Below are 17,990 nucleotides of genomic sequence, written 5' to 3'. Positions count from 1 at the left end.
AGTTTACTCATGTCTAAACCCCCAAAGCCTGCCTGCAAAAAAGTACAGGGGTTACTAGACAACCCCCCCCAAAAAAAAATTAAAAATACTATTCCTTAATTGGAAACATGTGAAATAATGTACCAACTGTGGTACATTTTATAATGGCACTGGTTTATAAATGAATGTTAGAAGCTCACGAGATGAAACAACTCTTCCAAGTACATTACCTTCAACAAGTGACTTAAAGATAAAATGACAGATTGGCTCTTAACCTTTTATTGAATTAGCAGTATGAATAAGTCAATGGACCTTTTCTCAGAAAAAAATGTTTTTATATGCAAAAAAGAAAATACATCAAATTATAAAGGAGACCAATTATACTGAAAACAGTTATTAAAATATTTTAATTAAAAAGCAGAAAACAAACAGGGTCATAGATCCCAGGTTAAGATGAATCCCTGGACTAAACAGCCTCTTATGCCATGTTTTAGTTCTATGCTCTCAGTAAGTCAACTGGATCACCCTCTCATGTCTCCAGCAAAACATATCAACCCCAGGATGCTGAAAAGGTATCTCCTGAAGCTCCTGTTACCTTTGTGTCCAGCCAGATTAATGTGGAGTGGTGTTATCACTTTCCCTCCTAGGGACTTCCTTCTCCGGACCACCATGTTAATGACCCCTCCACCACTGAGAACAGCCTTCACCACTTGCTTCTTATCCTTGTTGGTAAGGTCCACATCATTGATTCTGAGCAGCCAATCATTTACCCTGGCAAGGGACAACATCAAGTCATCACCAACTGAGACCTGTGAAGCAGATCTCCCTCCCACCCCCATTGGAAGGACCTATATTTTAAGAGTTCCCTCACTCCTCCCACCCTGATTCAGGCAGATTTTAATCTCTATGAAAGAGGTACCCATCTCTGAAATAGTTTAATGTGAGCAATGCTGTCCTGTTCCCTATTGGACAAGAATCAACCAGTCACTTAGCCCACATATTGTCTGCTAGAAAAATGGACTGGAAAAGCAGAAAGAAGGCAGAAGCACATTTGATAGGAAGGTAAGGGAGACCATGTATTGTCATAAGAAAAAAAAAAAATGATAGTTTTGCACCACCTTTGCTGAGAAAGGAGAATAGAACAGAAAGAGGAAGAAATAGACTTTTAGAAATCACCGAGGTTCTGAGATTTATTTTTGCACAGCTTCATTGGCTCAGCACAGATTCAAATTGAAGAAAGGAATCTTGAGTTTGGCAAAGATTTTAATGTTTCTACTCCTAACCTTCTCCCCATGCCCTGACCTCCCCCACTTCATCATTCTTACTTCCCCTCAAAAAACCACAGAACAACCCCTTTCCATTACCTTAATCGACCATCTGCAATGCTTCCCTTGTCTACTTTAGTGACAAAAATGCCACAGTCCCCAGGGAGATAAGGTTCATTCACACCTTCTGCCACATCAAATCCAAGTGCCTTCAAATCCATGTCCTCCTATGGGAAATAGCAATAAAGCACAATAAATGGAGCAGCCAAGAGAAACCAGCTTAGGAAAGTGTTTGCACCAACACAAACCCAAACACATAGTGGGCACTCCTCCTTCTTCTCTGGTCCTGCCCGACTTTCCAAAGTCATCCCAAGTACCTGTCACTCAACAAGGCTCCTTTAGTCTTTCTAGACCCTTACCTGGAGGAAAGGAAGGGAGTACCAGACAGTTGAAAGAGCTCTGGATTCGAAGTCACTTCTGGTAACAAAGTAATGTTCTGCTACTTATTATTTGTGTGAACTTGAAAGTCATTTAACAGCACTAGGTATCAACTGCCTCTCTTTAAAAATACACTATATAATCTCAGGTCTCTTCCAGCTTTAAATCTATGAGTCTATCACTCTAATTCATTTGTCCACATGGCATAATAGAGGCTCTTTTCACTTCAACATAGGAAAGTTAGCTATTTGTACAAAAAGTTATCAAAAAGAACTCATTTATTTATTCAAGGATCATGACTTGAATAGAGAAGGCAGTACCTAGTAGACTATACTCTATCAAGTCTTACTCAGCTATACACCTTTTGATGGCTTGACCAAGTTTTTAATCTTTTATTTTTAACCTTGGGAAAAGTTCTGTCTCTCTTGTATATTCTATTCACATGTTCTTATAGTACAATCATTTCATTTATTAACATTAGTTCCACACTGTCATCTTTTGTAATAGCTTCAACAATAGATGTCCTAAGTAGTGAAAGACTCAGGAAGATAGCAGAGACTTTTGCTACAGACCAAAATAAAGAAGCATTTATGATATGGTAGATGGAGAACCAAAAAAAAACAGAATTCAAGCAATGTAAAAGCTTATCAATAAATTATATATATTTTTAAATATCCTTTGTTATATGGGATCACTCTCTGGGAAAGGGGAGGACAGAAATATAGGGCGAAAATTACTGACACACACTGGTTATCCAACTTTGGCAAGTTTTTGAACCACTTAGTGACTTAAGCTAGAGTGGGCCTCAAATTAAAATGTAATAACAGAATTGTTTAACAAAGTAAAAATACAATATAATATAATTATTTATATTTATATGTTATATGTTTTATATATGTTACACATGATATATATGTTATAATTATGTAATTATATAAAATTATTGTTAATTTATGGTTTTCTAAGGTGCAGGTAGCAGGGTTACCTAACTTAAGTACTTTATAAAACCACAAGTGGCAGAGAAGGGGCTCACCTATATTGGGAGAAGGAATTTTCTCAAGTGAGAGTTCCCTAGTGAAATCACAGGTACAATCCATTATCCTTATCTCTAATAATAAAGAAAACCTGAGTTTACTTCCCCCTCAAGGGAAGATATCAATTATAAGAAGGAAAACAGAATGTCTAATCTAAATGAGTGCCAAAGGCTTAGATACATCTCTTTAAGAGGATGCTTCTAGATCCCCTACTTTACACCTGTTGCAAGGACAGGGAAAGGGAACAAGCATGTTTATATAGCACCTACTCTGTGTGAATCATTTTACAAACATTATCTCACTTGATCCTCACAATAACCCCAGAAGGTAGGTCCTGTCATTATTTCCATTACACTAACTGAAGAAACTGAAGGCCACAGAGACTTCCTGACCAGGATCTCACAACTAGTTAAAAGTGCCTGAGGCTGGATATGAATACAAGCCTTCCATCCTTCAGCATACCACTTTATGCAAGTGGTTTTGCAGAACCCAGGGCTTCTTAAGCTTAAGCCCTTAAGCTTAAGGTCACAACCCTTTTCACCTGGGAAAGTTTTACTTGTATATGGGTATATAAAAATAGGTATATAAATCAAATAATCCTAATGATAAATCATAATTTTTCAACCTTCTATGAAAATGTGAACCACAATTTAAGAATGAGAAGCTTTGAACTATATCACCTATGTGCCTCTTTCTGGAAAGAAAGAAAATTAAAGGCAACTTACTCTGTCCTTTTCGAATTCTACTATTTCCGTTTCCCACTCCATAGAATCTGTGTCAATGGCTGAATCATGGGAACTATGAGCCATCAGCTGCCGGAAACGGGCTTCCTTTTCCAACTGGTTTTCCATCTTTTCCCTATGGAAAGAGAGAATTTTAGAGCTGAATTTCTTGAAATCAGTGTAATCTTCTTGCGTCCTATATTGCCAAATTACAGCAAGATTCTTCCATGACATCTCAAAAGCCTAAAATCATACATTAAAAGTAAAGGACAGAAAGAAATCCCCCATATACAATCAAATATTGATAGCAACATTTTTTAATGGTAATAAAGAACTGGAAACAAGACACCCATCAAGGGGGAAATGGCTAAACAAATTACAATCCTTGAATGTAATGGATTTATTACTGTGCTCTAAGAAAAGACAGATCTGACTATAGAGAAGCATGGGAAGACTTACCAAGTAATACAGAGTAAAGAAAGCAGAACCAATAAAACAATACATGTGACTACAACAAGGTAAATGAGAAAACAAATATTTCAAAATTACAAAGATTAAGCATAAGAAAAAAATGTGAAAAGACATGTGCCTCTCCCTCTTTGCAGAAGTAGAATGCTCCCAATTATGGAATACTGGACATATTTTCATATATTTTAGTTATATTAGTTTTGCTGAGGGGTTTTTTTCTCTTCTTCCTCTTTTTCTTTTTTCTTTAAAAAATATTCTTTATTATAAGGGATAGGTCTCTGGTAGAGAGAAGGAAGAGGGATATTGGGGAAAATTCAAGCATGCAAAAAGAAAAGGTATCAATAAATTGTATTTGTTAAAATATTCTTGTTGGAACAGCTAGATGGCGCAGTGGATAGAACACCAGCCCTGAACTCAGGAGGACTTGAGTTCAAATGTGATCTCAATCACTTAACACTTTCTGGCTTCATGACCCTGGGCAAATCACTTAGCCATAATTGGTTTGGGAGGGAGGGGGAATTCTTGTTATGTGGGACGGCTCTCAGGGAGAGGGGAGGACAAAAATACAGGAGAAAATTTGTAAAATCTAAAACAAACAAATACCTATAAAAATGTATTTAAAAAAAAGGACACAGTATTTTCTGCCTTCACACTTTATATTTCATCTTCCCCAGTTAAATCAGGAAATAGGGACAAGGCTTATTTTAATAGATTAATTAAATGACATAGTTAATGATATATTTAAATGATATAAAGTTTGTTTCCTGCAAGTGCAGGCTTGGCAGAGCAGACAAAGTCTTCACAACCAAAAACTGGAGACATGGCAGATGTGGGGGGAGAGCAGAGAAAGTTGATAATAGAGGAAGGCATAGGGACTAGTGTCAGGATTCACTGGTGTATGGAATTTCCAGGTAAAGAAAATGCCTTTCTCAATGCAAGTCAACACCTTTCTTGTAACTTAACAATATTAAAAAGCTGTCTAAAACACTGGAGGGAAAGTCACTTGCCATCTAAGGTCAGACAGTCTGGCTGAATCAGAAGTGGGTATTAAGTCAAGTTTCTTTAAGTAGTTAAGGCTGGACATCCCTATCTATTTTACAAGATGCTGCCTCTAAAAAGTGTCATCATAGAGAACATATTTATTTATCCAAGGACCTTAATTTAGCTAGTAATTTTTCATCTTAAAAAAGAACTATTTTATTCTAGGAAAAAGTCTGTCCAAAAAGGTTTAACTACTAAAACACATGTGCCCCCACAAAAAGAACAAGCGCTCTGGTCCTTCCAACAAGTGTCCTAAGCCTGGCTTTTCACTTCAATTCGGAGTTTTTTGTCCTTTCCTGTATCTATTATTTCTTTTTTTTTTTTTTTTTGTCTAGTCCTGTGACTTTAATAGTGTAAGAAGCTCTCAGCTGAGTAAAAACTGTCACTACTAATTCAGATCTGATATTACTCAGAGAGAATAACTATATTTTTCATATTTTTTAACATTTATTTTTATTTTCAGTTCCAAATTCCCTCCCTCCTTCCAACCCCCCCCCCCCCACACACACACACACACAATGGCATCTATGGTATCTGTGAATTTATATAGAACATTTGTATATTGGGAAATTGAGAATTTTAGCGATTCCAGTGAATCCAGTGAGTTCAGTCATTCTGCCACTGAGCTAGAGGCAGAACCCAAGGCATATCAATGCTAATGCCAGCCTAGACCACTACCCTCCAGACCAGAAACCTTCTATGAAACTCACAGTTAACTCTCAAGTAATACAGTGGCAAAAACTGCCTCTCAAGTTGAGAACCCTGGAATGGGAAAAAAAAAAAACTGTGAGATTCTTGACTTTTTGTATATAAACATAAATTTTACTTTTTCCTCTTTCCCCCCCTGCAATTTCTTCCTGTGGACTAAAGAAGATCCCTATTCAATACTATTTGCTGGAAACAGCAAATGGTCAAAAAAAAGGAAGAACCTGCCATGGAAAATGCCATCCCACATCCAGAGCAAGAACTATGAAGACTGAATATGGATCAAAGCATAGCATTTTCACCTTTATTTATTGTTGTTGTCTATTTGTTTTTCTTTCTCATGGTTTTTTCCCTTTTGAACAGATTTTTCTTGTACAACATGACAAATATGAAAATATGTTTAAAAGAAATGAACACCTTTAACCTATATCAGATTGATTGCTCTCTTGGAGAGGAGGGAGATAAGGGAAGGCGAGAAAAAAAGTTGGAACCCAAAGTTTTACAAAAATAAAGGATAAAATTGAATGCATCTGAAAAAAATAAATTACTATTTAAAAATGGGAAATAATCAAGAGCTACTATGGCTATACCAAAACATCTCTCACCAAAGGGGGATTCCTCCTATAATGGTCCAGACTAAGTCTCAGAATTTAACCAAATTGTCTTTTGTCAGTATCAGTTTAACCCCAAATCCTCTCTTTTTTTCATGAAGCCTTCCCCATCCTACTAGACCTGTTAGGGCACTTAACTGCTTTTAAGTACTCTATTCATTCAAGCATGCCATTCATCCCCCACTTAAATCCCACACTCAATTTAGTTTTCTTTCATAACCCATATAACTTAAATCTCACACCAAAGGGCAAGCTCTTTCATACATTTCTCTATCTAGCACCTAACAGTTTTGCCTTCCAAAGATGGGCATTCCAAGGCTATTTGTGGAATGACTCATTGGCAACTCTTTTCTGTAGTGTTTAAGACCCTCAGAGGAGAAAAAAAAAAAGAGGTAAGGGGGAGAAGAAGGCAAGAGAAGAAGACATTTATATAATGTGTTAAGAATTGGGGGGCAGGATCAGCTAAGTGGTGCAGTGGATAGAGCTCCAGCCCTGAAGTCAGGAGGACCAGAGTTCAAATCTGGTCTCAGACATTTAACACTTCCTAGCTGTGTGACGCTGGGTAAGTCACTTATAATCCCAATTGCCCCACCAAAAAAAAAAAAAAGAAAGAACTGGGGCACTTTACATTATTTCATTTTGACTTTTCCAATAATCCTGTAATACAGGCAGTCTTATTAACCAGTTTTGTAGTTAAGAAAACAAGACCAAGAGATTAAGTGATTTAATTTAACACTACTCTTAAGCTGCATCTCAAATTGACCCCTGGTACCAAAAGCAGAAAGAATGGAAATCCAGTGTTTCCACATGTCCCATGGTTTAGGGATAAAGGCAAAGTGAAAGAGAAAATCAAGCCAGGGAAAGGGCTGAAAATCTAGCCCTCTACTACTGTGATTAAATACAGAAAGCACCGGGCTTTAATAAGGCCTGGGGGCCTGAGTGATACTATGAAGACACATCCACATACTTCAGCTCCTTAAGCTCTCTGCCAGCATCATTCTTCTGTTTCCTCATATCATCCAAGTTGCGCAAGGCTTCAGCAAGGTCACTCACTGCCCGGTCCCTCTCACGCCGTAGATTGTCACACAAAGTCCTGGGGGAAAAGAATAGAGAGATGGATGAAAGAAGTTGAACTCCTGGGACAAAAATCTCCTTCCCCATCCCATTCACTGCTGGTTAGAATTGCATTCCTAAAGTCTATCACAAAAAGAACATAATGAGTGCATATGGATCAATTGATTAATGGAATTATATATGAACAAAATGGTATTTTTTTTTTTAAAAAGATACTTTGACCTTGGTATATTCTAACAAAGTAACTAAATTAATATCTATCTACTTTCTCTTCCTCCTTTCAAACTTGGGGGGAAAAAAAGAGACAAACACTAAATCCTTTTAACAAATACAAGTAGTCAAATTAAACAAATTCCTAGGGTGGTCATGTCTAAAAGCACGTCTCATTCTGCATCACTGAGTCCATCACCATCATCAGTCTAAATGGATACATGATTAGATATATAGATAAGACCACATCATAAACAATTTTTTAGGAGCAAAGGAAATTACATTTCAAGTCTATGGATAGGGGAAGAGGTTCATGATCAAAAACAGGATAAAGAGAATCACAGAAGATTTTAAAAAAGGCAATTTTTATTACATAAAACTAAAAGTTTTTGAAAATCTTTGCAAAAACAAAAGAAATATAGTTTAAAGTACAAAGAAAATCTAACTGGGGGAAAAACATTTGAAGTTTCTTTGATAAAAGCCTCATTTCTAAGCTCTATACAGAACTAATTTCAATTTAAAAGAATAAGAGACATTCCCCATTTCATAAATGGTCAAAAGATACTCACAAGGAGTTTGCAGGTTAAAGAAAACTAAGTTATCAATAGCCACATGAAAAAATATTCCATATCACTAACTAGAAATGAAAATTTAAGTAATTCTAAGGATAAATCTTATCCATCATCCCACATAGGATTTAAATCCAGATTTTTCAACAAAATTCAGCATTCTATCCATTACATCACACTGCCATTCACCTCCAAAATTAATGCCCTCCCCAAATTATTTGTCTGCAAAAGGCCTTTGTAATGATGCAGCAATGGTCTAGGAGTGGTGAAAGAGTTATCAAAGATACTGTCCCATTAACTCAGACTTTGTAATAAGAGTATATATTTGTAAGTTGGAGATGGTCTGAGACGGGATCACATAGTGGTAAGAAGAGAAAATCATGGACTTAAAGACATGTGAAACTGCTAAATGAAGCTAAGGAATAAGAGGAGAGAATGTCCTTCCAAGAACCACCAGCTTCTCTATGCTTTGGGCAGGGCAAGGCCCAGAAAAGAAAAAACACAAATAAACTATGTTGTCTTCTACATTAGCAGCAATCATTAAAAGTACATCACCTTCAGAGAAATGCAAATTAAGAAAACTCAGAGATACCACTACACACTTCTCAGACTGGCTAAGATGACAGGAAAAGGTAATGACAAATGTTGGAGGAGATGTGTGTTATGGGCCAGAACTCTGAAACAAGGATTCTTACAAGGTGTTAAGTCAGTGGAATTGATAAAGACAATGGTTATCTAGTTTGGCATTGGTGGGAACAGGGGGAGGAGGAGAGGAAGAGAGTATCATTTTAGAAATCAGACCACCAGGGAACTACTCCTGTGAGTAGTCCCCTAGTCTTCTCTTGCTCTGAATCCCACCTGGTTTATGTGCTCTACACTGAGTATAAACCAATCATTATATCAGTAGGAAACCATTATTTGTTGTAAGATTAAATTAATCAAACTGAACTTAGAGAACTATTAAGCACCATGCTAAACTGGATACCCATTGTCTCATCAATTCCACTGAGTTAGCACCTTATAAAAATCCTTGTTTCAAGTTTGAGAGTTCTGGCCCATAACCTATGTGGGAAAACTGGGACACTGATGCATTGTTGGTGGAGTTATGAAAGGATCCAACCATTCTGGAGAGCACTTTGGAACTATGCCCAAAGGGCTATAAAACTATATATCCTTTGATCCAGCAGTGTTCCTACTGGGCTTATAGCCCAAAGAGATTTTAAAGAAGGGAAAGGGGCCTATATATGCAAAAAATGTTTGTGGCAGCCCTCTTTGTAGTGGCCAGAAACTGGAAAATGAGTGGATGCCCATCAGTTGGAGAATGACTGAATAAATTGAGTAAATTTGAATAAATATGAATGTTATGGAATATTATTGTTCTGTAAGAAATGACCAGCAGGATGAATATAGAGAGGCCTGGAGAGACTTACATGAACTGAAGTTAAGTGAAATGAACAAAACCAGGAGATCATTATATACTTCAACAACAATACTATATGATGATCAATTCTAATGGAAGTGGCTCTCTTCAACAATGAAAGGACCCAAATCAGTTCCACTCAATCAGTAATGAATAGAACCATCTACACCCAGTGAAAGAACACTGGGAAATGAGTGTGGACCACAACATAGCATTTACACTCTTTCTGTTATTGTTTGCTTGCATTTTTGTTTTTCTTCACAGGTTATTTTTATTTTCTTTCTAAATCTGATTTTTCTTGTGTAGCAAGACAACTGTATAAATATGTATACATATATTGTATTTAATATATACTTTAACAAATCTAACATGTACGGGACTACCTGCCATCTAGGAGAGAGAGTAGAGGGAAGGAGGGGAAAATTTGGAACAGAAGTTTTGCAAGGATCAGTGTTGAAAAATTATCCATGCATATGTTTTGTCAATGAAAAGCTATAATTAAAAAAAAAATTTACAAAAAAAAAAGTACATCATCATCTTATTAGTCAGCAACACAAATACAGACCCAATCCTTCATTCTGACTAAAAGATGAAAGGATAATAATACTTAAAGAATGTCCTTGTAACTCTCCAGCTATAAGTTGCCCCTTTCAAGGAGTAATATTTATATATTTATATTCAACTAGCTTGTGAATAAAATGTTTTCTGCACATCATATTGTTAAACATTTAACAACAACCTAGTGAAGAAGGAAGCATAAACATTATTTTCCTCATTTTCAAGTTGTAGACTAATGATAATTATTAATTGGCATCTATTTTAGCATTGTAATATGTGTAATTACTTCATATAAGTTATTTCATTCAAACCTCTTAAGAATCTTTCAAGGTATGAGCCTAGTGGACTTCCAGGCCAAAAAGTGTTGGACTCAAGATACAAAATGAGATAGTCAATGTGGAAATTTGTTTTGCTTCATTATCTACATTTATTACAAGGGTTTTTTTTCTTTTCCTTTCTTTTTCAACTGGGAAAAGCAGAAGAAAAGGGGAAAGGTAAATGAGAGAACAAAAAGAAAACATTTTATTAATAAAAAAGTTCAAAAAGTGTTAAATTCTACAAGTATCATTCTATCCTCTCATTTTACAGAAAAGAAACACGAGGTGGGAAAGAGTTTTGGTGAACATGCACAGGGTTGTACAACTAACAGTTACTTGAAACTAGATTCAAACACCAGGTCCTTCCTTACTGCAAGGCCAGCATCCCACCCCCTAACTCCATATTGCCTCATAGAAAAATCAGAGACATAACAAATAGAAAATAGAGTGCTTATGACTTTTCCAAGTGTATTAACATTTGTTATCTCGTTAGATGCTCATAACATCCCTAGGAAATAGATGGGTAAGTTGGTACAGCTATTACTGTCTCCATTTTGCAGGTAAAGGTGATGGACTATCCGAAGTTACAGAGCAGCTAAGTAACATTACTGGAATTACATTCCTAAGTGACAAGTTATGTGTTCACATCTGGCTGACTCTAGCAGACTAAGAATCAAAACACTCGAGTTCCTATCCACCAACTTACTGCATGACCTGAGTGCCCTTCTTGTCCCAAGATCACAGGTTCCTCCAGGTCAAAGGACTGAGTTAGCCTATAGCAGAGTTGTCAAACTCATGGGTCAAGCCCCAAAACTCCCAAATGAACCCAATGAACCCAATGAAAATGCAATTGGGAAATGTAAATGAAAATACAAGACAACATAGATTATGTTAGAAAAGCACTCAGTAAATAGGATTTGATGCATTCAGTATGGCAACTAGCTGAGTACCTTACAAAATCTTTACTTACTGATTAAAGAGCATATGAGATGAGTTGTACGAGTTGTATGTATAGGACGCTGTCAAATGCCCAAGAGAGAGCCCCTCACCACCCGAACCCCAGAGCGTCAAGTTACCGTATGCTCTCCCTCTCTGCCACAATCTTGTCCCGCTCCTGGAAGGCCCAATCTCGCCTACATTTTGCCACTTCTGCCTCTTGGATGGCTTCCTTGAGCTCCTGGGACATGGCCTCGTACTGCTTTCGGAGCATTTCAATTTCTTTGTTGGCTCTCTCAATGTCCAGGGTTGCTGAATCCTGTATCTATGAGGTCAGACAGAGTGAAGAGGTTTATGGACACACCTCAACATGCTAGATTTAAGTTCTCCTTTCTTGCATCTTCTGCGTGCAACTAAGGCTCTTCAATATGCTCAAAGGACAGAATACCAGGGGCCATGACCAATCCAAACCACATCCCACCCTGACCCAGCCCGCCCCTTTCAATCCATCTATCATGGTTCAAACTATGACAGAATGAAATCTGAGAATAGCTCTATCCCAACCTAAGCAGAACCCCAGATGTTTATAAGGACCCTACTTTAACCTTAAAGCCTGTCAGTTCCCCAAATATTCTATCTTGTACCTAATTCTGCCACAGAATCAGAAAGCTGGAAGAGAACTCCTAAGCCAATCCACACTCGAAAGGAATCCCTGGTCCCATTCTAACACACAAGTCAGATAGGTGAGCAATCTCCATACATTGTAAGGAGGAAAGGGAACCCATTTCCTTCCTGAGGCATTCCACATGACTCTTCAACACCAATAACGATAAATTAGGTTTTTTCCTCATATTAAGACTAATTTTGCCTCTGAAACTTCTACCCTTAGCCCTAGTTCTAGTTTCTAGAGCCAAAGAATATAAATTCCACCCTTTTAAAATCCATCAACTCCTGCCCTTGAAATATATGAACACAGAAAGTATATCTTCACTGAACCTTCCCTTCTATAACCTAAATTTCTTCATTTCCTTCAGCCAGCCCTTATATAACATGGACTCAAGATTATTCAGCAGCAGCAACAACACTTATTAAGTGCTTACTATGTGCCAAGGTACGATGCATTCTTTTCTGAGTATTGTCCAGGTTAATCAATGTCCTTTTTAAATTGTGGTCCCCAGAACTAAACATAATATTCTAGGTGTAGTCTGAAAAGAGCAGAATACAACAGGAATATTACTGCCTTATTCCTGGAAATGAAGCCTCTTTTTTTAAGTCAGTCCAAAATTACAACAGGACACAGCTGAATTATATACTAAAACCGTCCCATCTTTGTGATATAGACTGCTATCTAATCTATTCCTTCTACATACTGAGCTTGAAAAGTTGGTTTTTTGAACCCAAATGAAATACTTTACATTTATCAGTAATGAATTTCATCCGATTTGGAATTGGCCCAGTGTTCTAGCTTGTTAAGATCTTTTTGATTCCTGCCTCTAATATTCAAGTATATTCAAGTTATTAGCTAGCTCCCTCATCTGTGGTTAACTGTATTAGGATTTTACCAGGTATATGGCACTGGCCACACACATAAATAGCCAGTCCACAGGGGAGGAGGAAACCAATATAGTAAAGTGGAATGTGTTTCAGCACATCATATCCTTAACCAGGGATCTGGTTAAGGTTTGCCAAAAGACACATGGGGGAAATGCCCAATCCAAATAAGTTCAGTCATCAGAGAAGACAGGGAACAAATAATGGAAAAAGTACCCACTCCAGCAACATGTTGGGTTTTGTTATTATGATTTTTGTTTCCCTGGCTTCTTTCAAGACTCAGCCCAAGTCCCGCTTTCTTTAAAAGCCCTTTCCCAATCCTCTCTCCTTCCCCTCCTCCCGGCTGCTTTGCTTTGACTCAAAAATCATCTTACATCTACTCTGTCTATATTTCCTATTTAGCTGGTTATCTTCACGTTCGTTTCTCTCTTTAGAATGTGAGCCTGAGAGAAGAACTATTTTTTGCCATTTTATATATCTCCATTGCTTAGCAAAGTACTTGACATATAGTGATCACTTAGTAAATGCTTCTTGACTACTGCCTACAAAGTTGTTTTTCAAAGACTCTGAGTATTCCTTATGAAACAAGACAAGAAATCTTTTGTGGTACCATAATAGCTATCTTTCACCATTCAGTTAAAAAATAAAGATTACTGGGTTAAGAAATCCCCTTTTCTCCCTCTTATAATCTCTCAAATTCTTCACTTGAGGAATCTTAAAATCAGTTGATGACTAACAAGTCACATAATTCAAATTAACTAGGGAAAAATAAGATGTGTAACTCTTACAAATTCTAGTTCCGACTGGACTTAGTGACCTCTAAGATCTGTTCCAATTTTAAATAAGATTATAATAATCTATTTATTTCACTTTGCAAAAGTCAACAAAACCCAGTGTTTTGGGTTTGTTTTTTTTAATTTTAGTGTTAAAATAAACCACTCATCTGCCTGAATGCTGGAATAAAGTCCAGACTTGTCCCCACTAACTTCTGGAAATTTAGGGTGACAAAGGAATAGCTGGCATTATCTCCATCACTTCCATAAACCAGGAAGCATGTCAAAAGTACTCATCTCCTACATTACCTAGCTTATCTTAGAAGACAGCCTGGAGTTCTCTAAAAGGGGGTTGAAAAACAGACCCCACGAATAAAGACCATACCCTATAGCCAGGAACGTTATAGGCATTGAACTTCCTCCAAGAATCAAATAACAGGGTAAAATGACAGATTTGCTATCTGTCTATTTCTGCTTCCAATTCCCCCCATTGCCCAGTTACCTAGAAAGAATGGAGAGAAGAAATATTCTAGCTCAGTACACTTCTGAAAGACCTGCGGGAGATTTTCCCAATCAAACAATGAAGTATTTATTCAAACATCTGACTGATAGAAAAAGCAATTTCCTCTAGAAGTGAAATGGGTTAGCATACTTTTTCTCCCTTCCCTATTCCCTGATGTTCTTTCTGGTAACTGAGAATCAGAAATTGGAAATATGAATTCAATTCGTTGCCCAAGGGCAAGATTCAACATACACAGAGTTTCCTCTTCCACCCCAAATCTCCTTTTTCTCCCAAGAGCAGCAAAGCAGACACCAAAAGACAGTCTTGACAGCCCACACAGAATTCCACCAAAGTCCCAGGGACAGAGACCCTGGCCCTGAAGCACAAAAAGCACATGGCATAACGTGGAGCAAGACCACATTCAACAGAGGCAGAGCCTTGGAGCATTAAGGAAAATGTGGGGAACAAAGGAGGAGGCTTCCTACCTTATCAACCTCAGCAGACTCGGGTGCTAATCCAACCCAAGGAGGAGCTTCTGAAGCTCAGCTTTTCACTGGAGAATACCTTATCTTCCTTCTCGTACTTTTTCCCCTCTCTCTTTCTCTCCTCCCTGACACACTCAAACACAGAATAAGATAGCACAAGATTACACTAGGGTCAGCCCAGTGGCTGTAGGCTAAGCCCTTTCTAATAACATGGTGACTGCCATTTTGGGGGCGAGAGATAGAAAGAAGTGAAATTAATTGGTCCCACCCCAAAAGGCCTATCTATTTTTTTTAATGCCCCAATTACTATAACTGAGTTTATTAGGAAGAGGAGGAACTGGGGAACTAGAAAAGGAAGTGTGGAATTTCAAAGCCTGGAAGAACCTCAATTCAACCTCTTCCGTTTTACAGTCTAAAATAGGTTTAGAAATAAAAACCCAAAGCAAAGACCAGGACCCAAATCTCGTAACTTCCAATGCAAGTGCACTTTGTTCAGTAGCACACAATCTAGTCACAATTGGATCACATTTTAAAAATACTGTTTAATGCTTTGATTGGTTTCTCTCCCTTCTGCAAACTACCCTCTACTCAGGGGCCAAAGTGGTTTTCCTAAAGTTCAGAACTGACTGTGTCACTCTCACACTTAAAACCCTAGTGACTCTCTATTATCTACAGGATCAAATATAAAGTCTTCTCTTTCCAGCCCCTTCCTACCTTCCCCATCACTTCCTACCTTCCTCTTCACTCACTCAATGACCCACTAACCCCTCATACTATCCCTTGGCTGTCTCCCATGCCATAATCTTCATATCTATATCTATTTATATCTTACTGACTCCTTGACCTCCACTCAAAGGCTATTTTCTTCAGGAGGCTTTTGTCAGCCCCTCTCACTGCTGGCATCTTCCTCTCTGAGATGCCTTCCATTTATGCTGTGTGTGCACATCAGTCCCTCATTCACCTAAGTATAATAATCTCCATGTTGTCCCTTGGGGATCCTGTGATTCTGGCTTCCTACCCTCCAGCACTGAACGCGATATCCCTCCTACAGTAAGCACTTCATAAATGTTTGTTGACTGACTATTCTAGTCTAGAAAAGCCAGTTATTAAAGATTATCAACTGCCCACTGATTGTCCATCTATCCCCTTTGCCTCCATCACTGGACTACTGTGGGTGGTCCCTGTGACACAGGGGTGGAGAGCTGAGCAGGCTTTCACAAGAACCTCTCCCCCACCAACTCAACGCCAAATTCCCCAGCGTGTTTCTCGCTCCCAGAAGGAGCTACAAAAGGGGAAGTGGGGATTGGGGAGGAATCCCCCTCCGGGAGGTGGTCAGTACCTGGCGAGCTTGGTAATATTCCCTGAGTAGATGGTCTCTCTGGATGATAGCTTCTGTCCTCTCTTTCCTGGCCACATCTCTTTCTTCCTTCACTGCCTCTATATCTTTGCAAGCTTGATCAAGCTCTTTCTGGGCTTCCGCCTTGTCCTTCACCTCGAAGCAGTATTTTTCCAGTAACTCATTCCTCTCACAGACTGCCCGATCTCTTTCCACCAGAGCTGAGTTCAGCTCCTAAAACAAGAGCCCATCATTGGCACACATATCACATGAAAGAGAGAGAACAAAAGCAAAGCTGTCACCCTCCCTCTGGCCAAGGACATAGTTTCTCTGGGGGGAGTTTCCATTCTACCGACAGGGCCTTCACAAGCCCCAGGGCTTGGCTCGGGTGTCGAGGTAGAAAGCAGGATTTGGGTTAGCTGATACAGCGCAACAAAAGTGAGCTCCAGCCTTCGGCATCGACTCTCAGGGCCCGGGTATCTGGAAATAGGCAATACCACCGAGGCCAAAGAGGAGACCCAGGGCAAGTGCTGAAATGGACAGGGGTGGGAAAAATCCTCTCTATTCGTCCTTAGAGTCATACAGCTCTCTTTTCAGAGCTGATACTTAAGGGTGTGTGTACCCTTAAGAAGGTATGTGCTAACACTGTTCTGGAATTAATTTTGCAGCTAAATGTATATGTGTGTGTGTGTGTGTGTGTGTGTGTGTGTGTGTGTTTGCGTGGGGGTGGGGGGCCAGACACCTGAGGAGGTTATTTCCAATAAGTTCAGGCAGATGCTGGCACAGTGCCATTCCATGCCCTCAGAGAGGCGGCATTCAGCGGCCTTACTCTCCTAGTAAGTGCAGTGAGCCAGCACAGGACCCAGTCAGCTAATGAATGAGTCAGACCCACACTGTGACCTTCATCTGCGGAGGACTCCATAACCCGTGGCTGGAAGTCATCACCTTGACCCTAATACCAATTTCAGAGAAAGAAGATATTTCATAAGCTCCAGATATGGAAACAGGGTGCCTAGGAACGGGGAGAATTCCACATAAAAATTCTCTTCTAGCTGGAAAACCATTCAATTCAGATGGGCCAAGCCCTGCCAGGTGCTTGTCCAGGAGAAAGAATAAAGGGGGAACAGGGTAGAGATGAAGTGGAAACAAGGGGACAGAGAAAGAGAAAAACAGTGATTGTCCTTTGCCTTCTCACAGACCAGTATTTGCAGCCTGGAGGACTGAGGTAGATGGGAGAGTATGTTTTATTTTCAGCAGAGATAAAAGATTCTTACACAAAAGCTCTTACGATGCCAGTCCCTAGGGAACCCAAGATGGTTTTCTTCTACTTGGGGTCGGGGGAGAGGGAAAAGAGAGGAGGACATAACTTCCAGCCTGACGGGTGAGGTCCCCATTTAGAGCCATTCAATATACGTAGAAACGAGCTTCTCAGCAAAATGCCAGCCAAGTGTTTGTCTAGGGAAGGAAGATGAAAAGAATCCTTCCCCAAGGCCATGAAAGCCTTCTACACGGCTCGAGCCAACACAGTCAGGCAGACAGCCTTGGGACCAAGGCCGGAGAGAATCACATTCATCCAAGGCCTAGTAGACCAGCCCCCCGATGATGGCAAAGATAGACTTCCAAGAGGAATAAATTTAAGGTGAGGAAAAGGAGCTGCTGATTGCTCCAAAAGCCTCCGAGGGCATTTTGGGAAGTCTAGCTGTGACTCTGGCAAAGCTCTTTTAACAGAGATGAAACTGAGGAAGAAAGGGGGAAGAGAAGAAGAGAGGAAAAGATCTTATTCCCTCCCAAAGTAGTGGGTTTGGGGAGGGAGAGAGATTCAAAAAAGAACTGTTCCTCACCCTGACAAGACTAAGGGAGCTATTAATCTGGAATCCAAGGGGCCAGAGCTAAGCACAAAAATGGTTTAATTGTGAGAAAGGTCAAATTGCATAAACTTGTAACCTCACTACAACTCCTGACCCCTGTGCCCTAAGACCAAGGTCAAAGATGACCA

General features: G+C 39.0%; 1 protein-coding gene across 5 annotated transcripts in view; it reads right to left on the bottom strand.

Moving 5' to 3' along the window:
• Nucleotides 1-17,990, bottom strand: part of DLG5 (discs large MAGUK scaffold protein 5) — a 153,500-nt gene that overhangs the window by 39,492 nt on the left and 96,018 nt on the right. For 3 of the 5 annotated variants that reach the window (XM_012553933.3, XM_031956409.1, XM_031956412.1), the window contains 6 exons: nt 15,998-16,228; nt 11,488-11,672; nt 7,231-7,356; nt 3,442-3,574; nt 1,344-1,471; nt 575-750 (listed from right to left, as the gene is read on the bottom strand). In XM_012553933.3, the coding sequence (XP_012409387.1) occupies nt 575-750; nt 1,344-1,471; nt 3,442-3,574; nt 7,231-7,356; nt 11,488-11,672; nt 15,998-16,228 (979 nt within the window). The remainder of the gene's footprint in view (nt 1-574; nt 751-1,343; nt 1,472-3,441; nt 3,575-7,230; nt 7,357-11,487; nt 11,673-15,997; nt 16,229-17,990) is intronic. The other 2 variants (XM_031956410.1, XM_031956411.1) reach the window with 1 other exon arrangement.

The sequence above is a fragment of the Sarcophilus harrisii genome, chromosome 2, assembly GCF_902635505.1.
Source record: "Sarcophilus harrisii chromosome 2, mSarHar1.11, whole genome shotgun sequence".
Lineage (NCBI taxonomy): Eukaryota > Metazoa > Chordata > Mammalia > Dasyuromorphia > Dasyuridae > Sarcophilus > Sarcophilus harrisii.
Note: the sequence above shows the minus strand (reverse complement) of the source record. Positions and strands in the feature narration are given on the sequence as shown.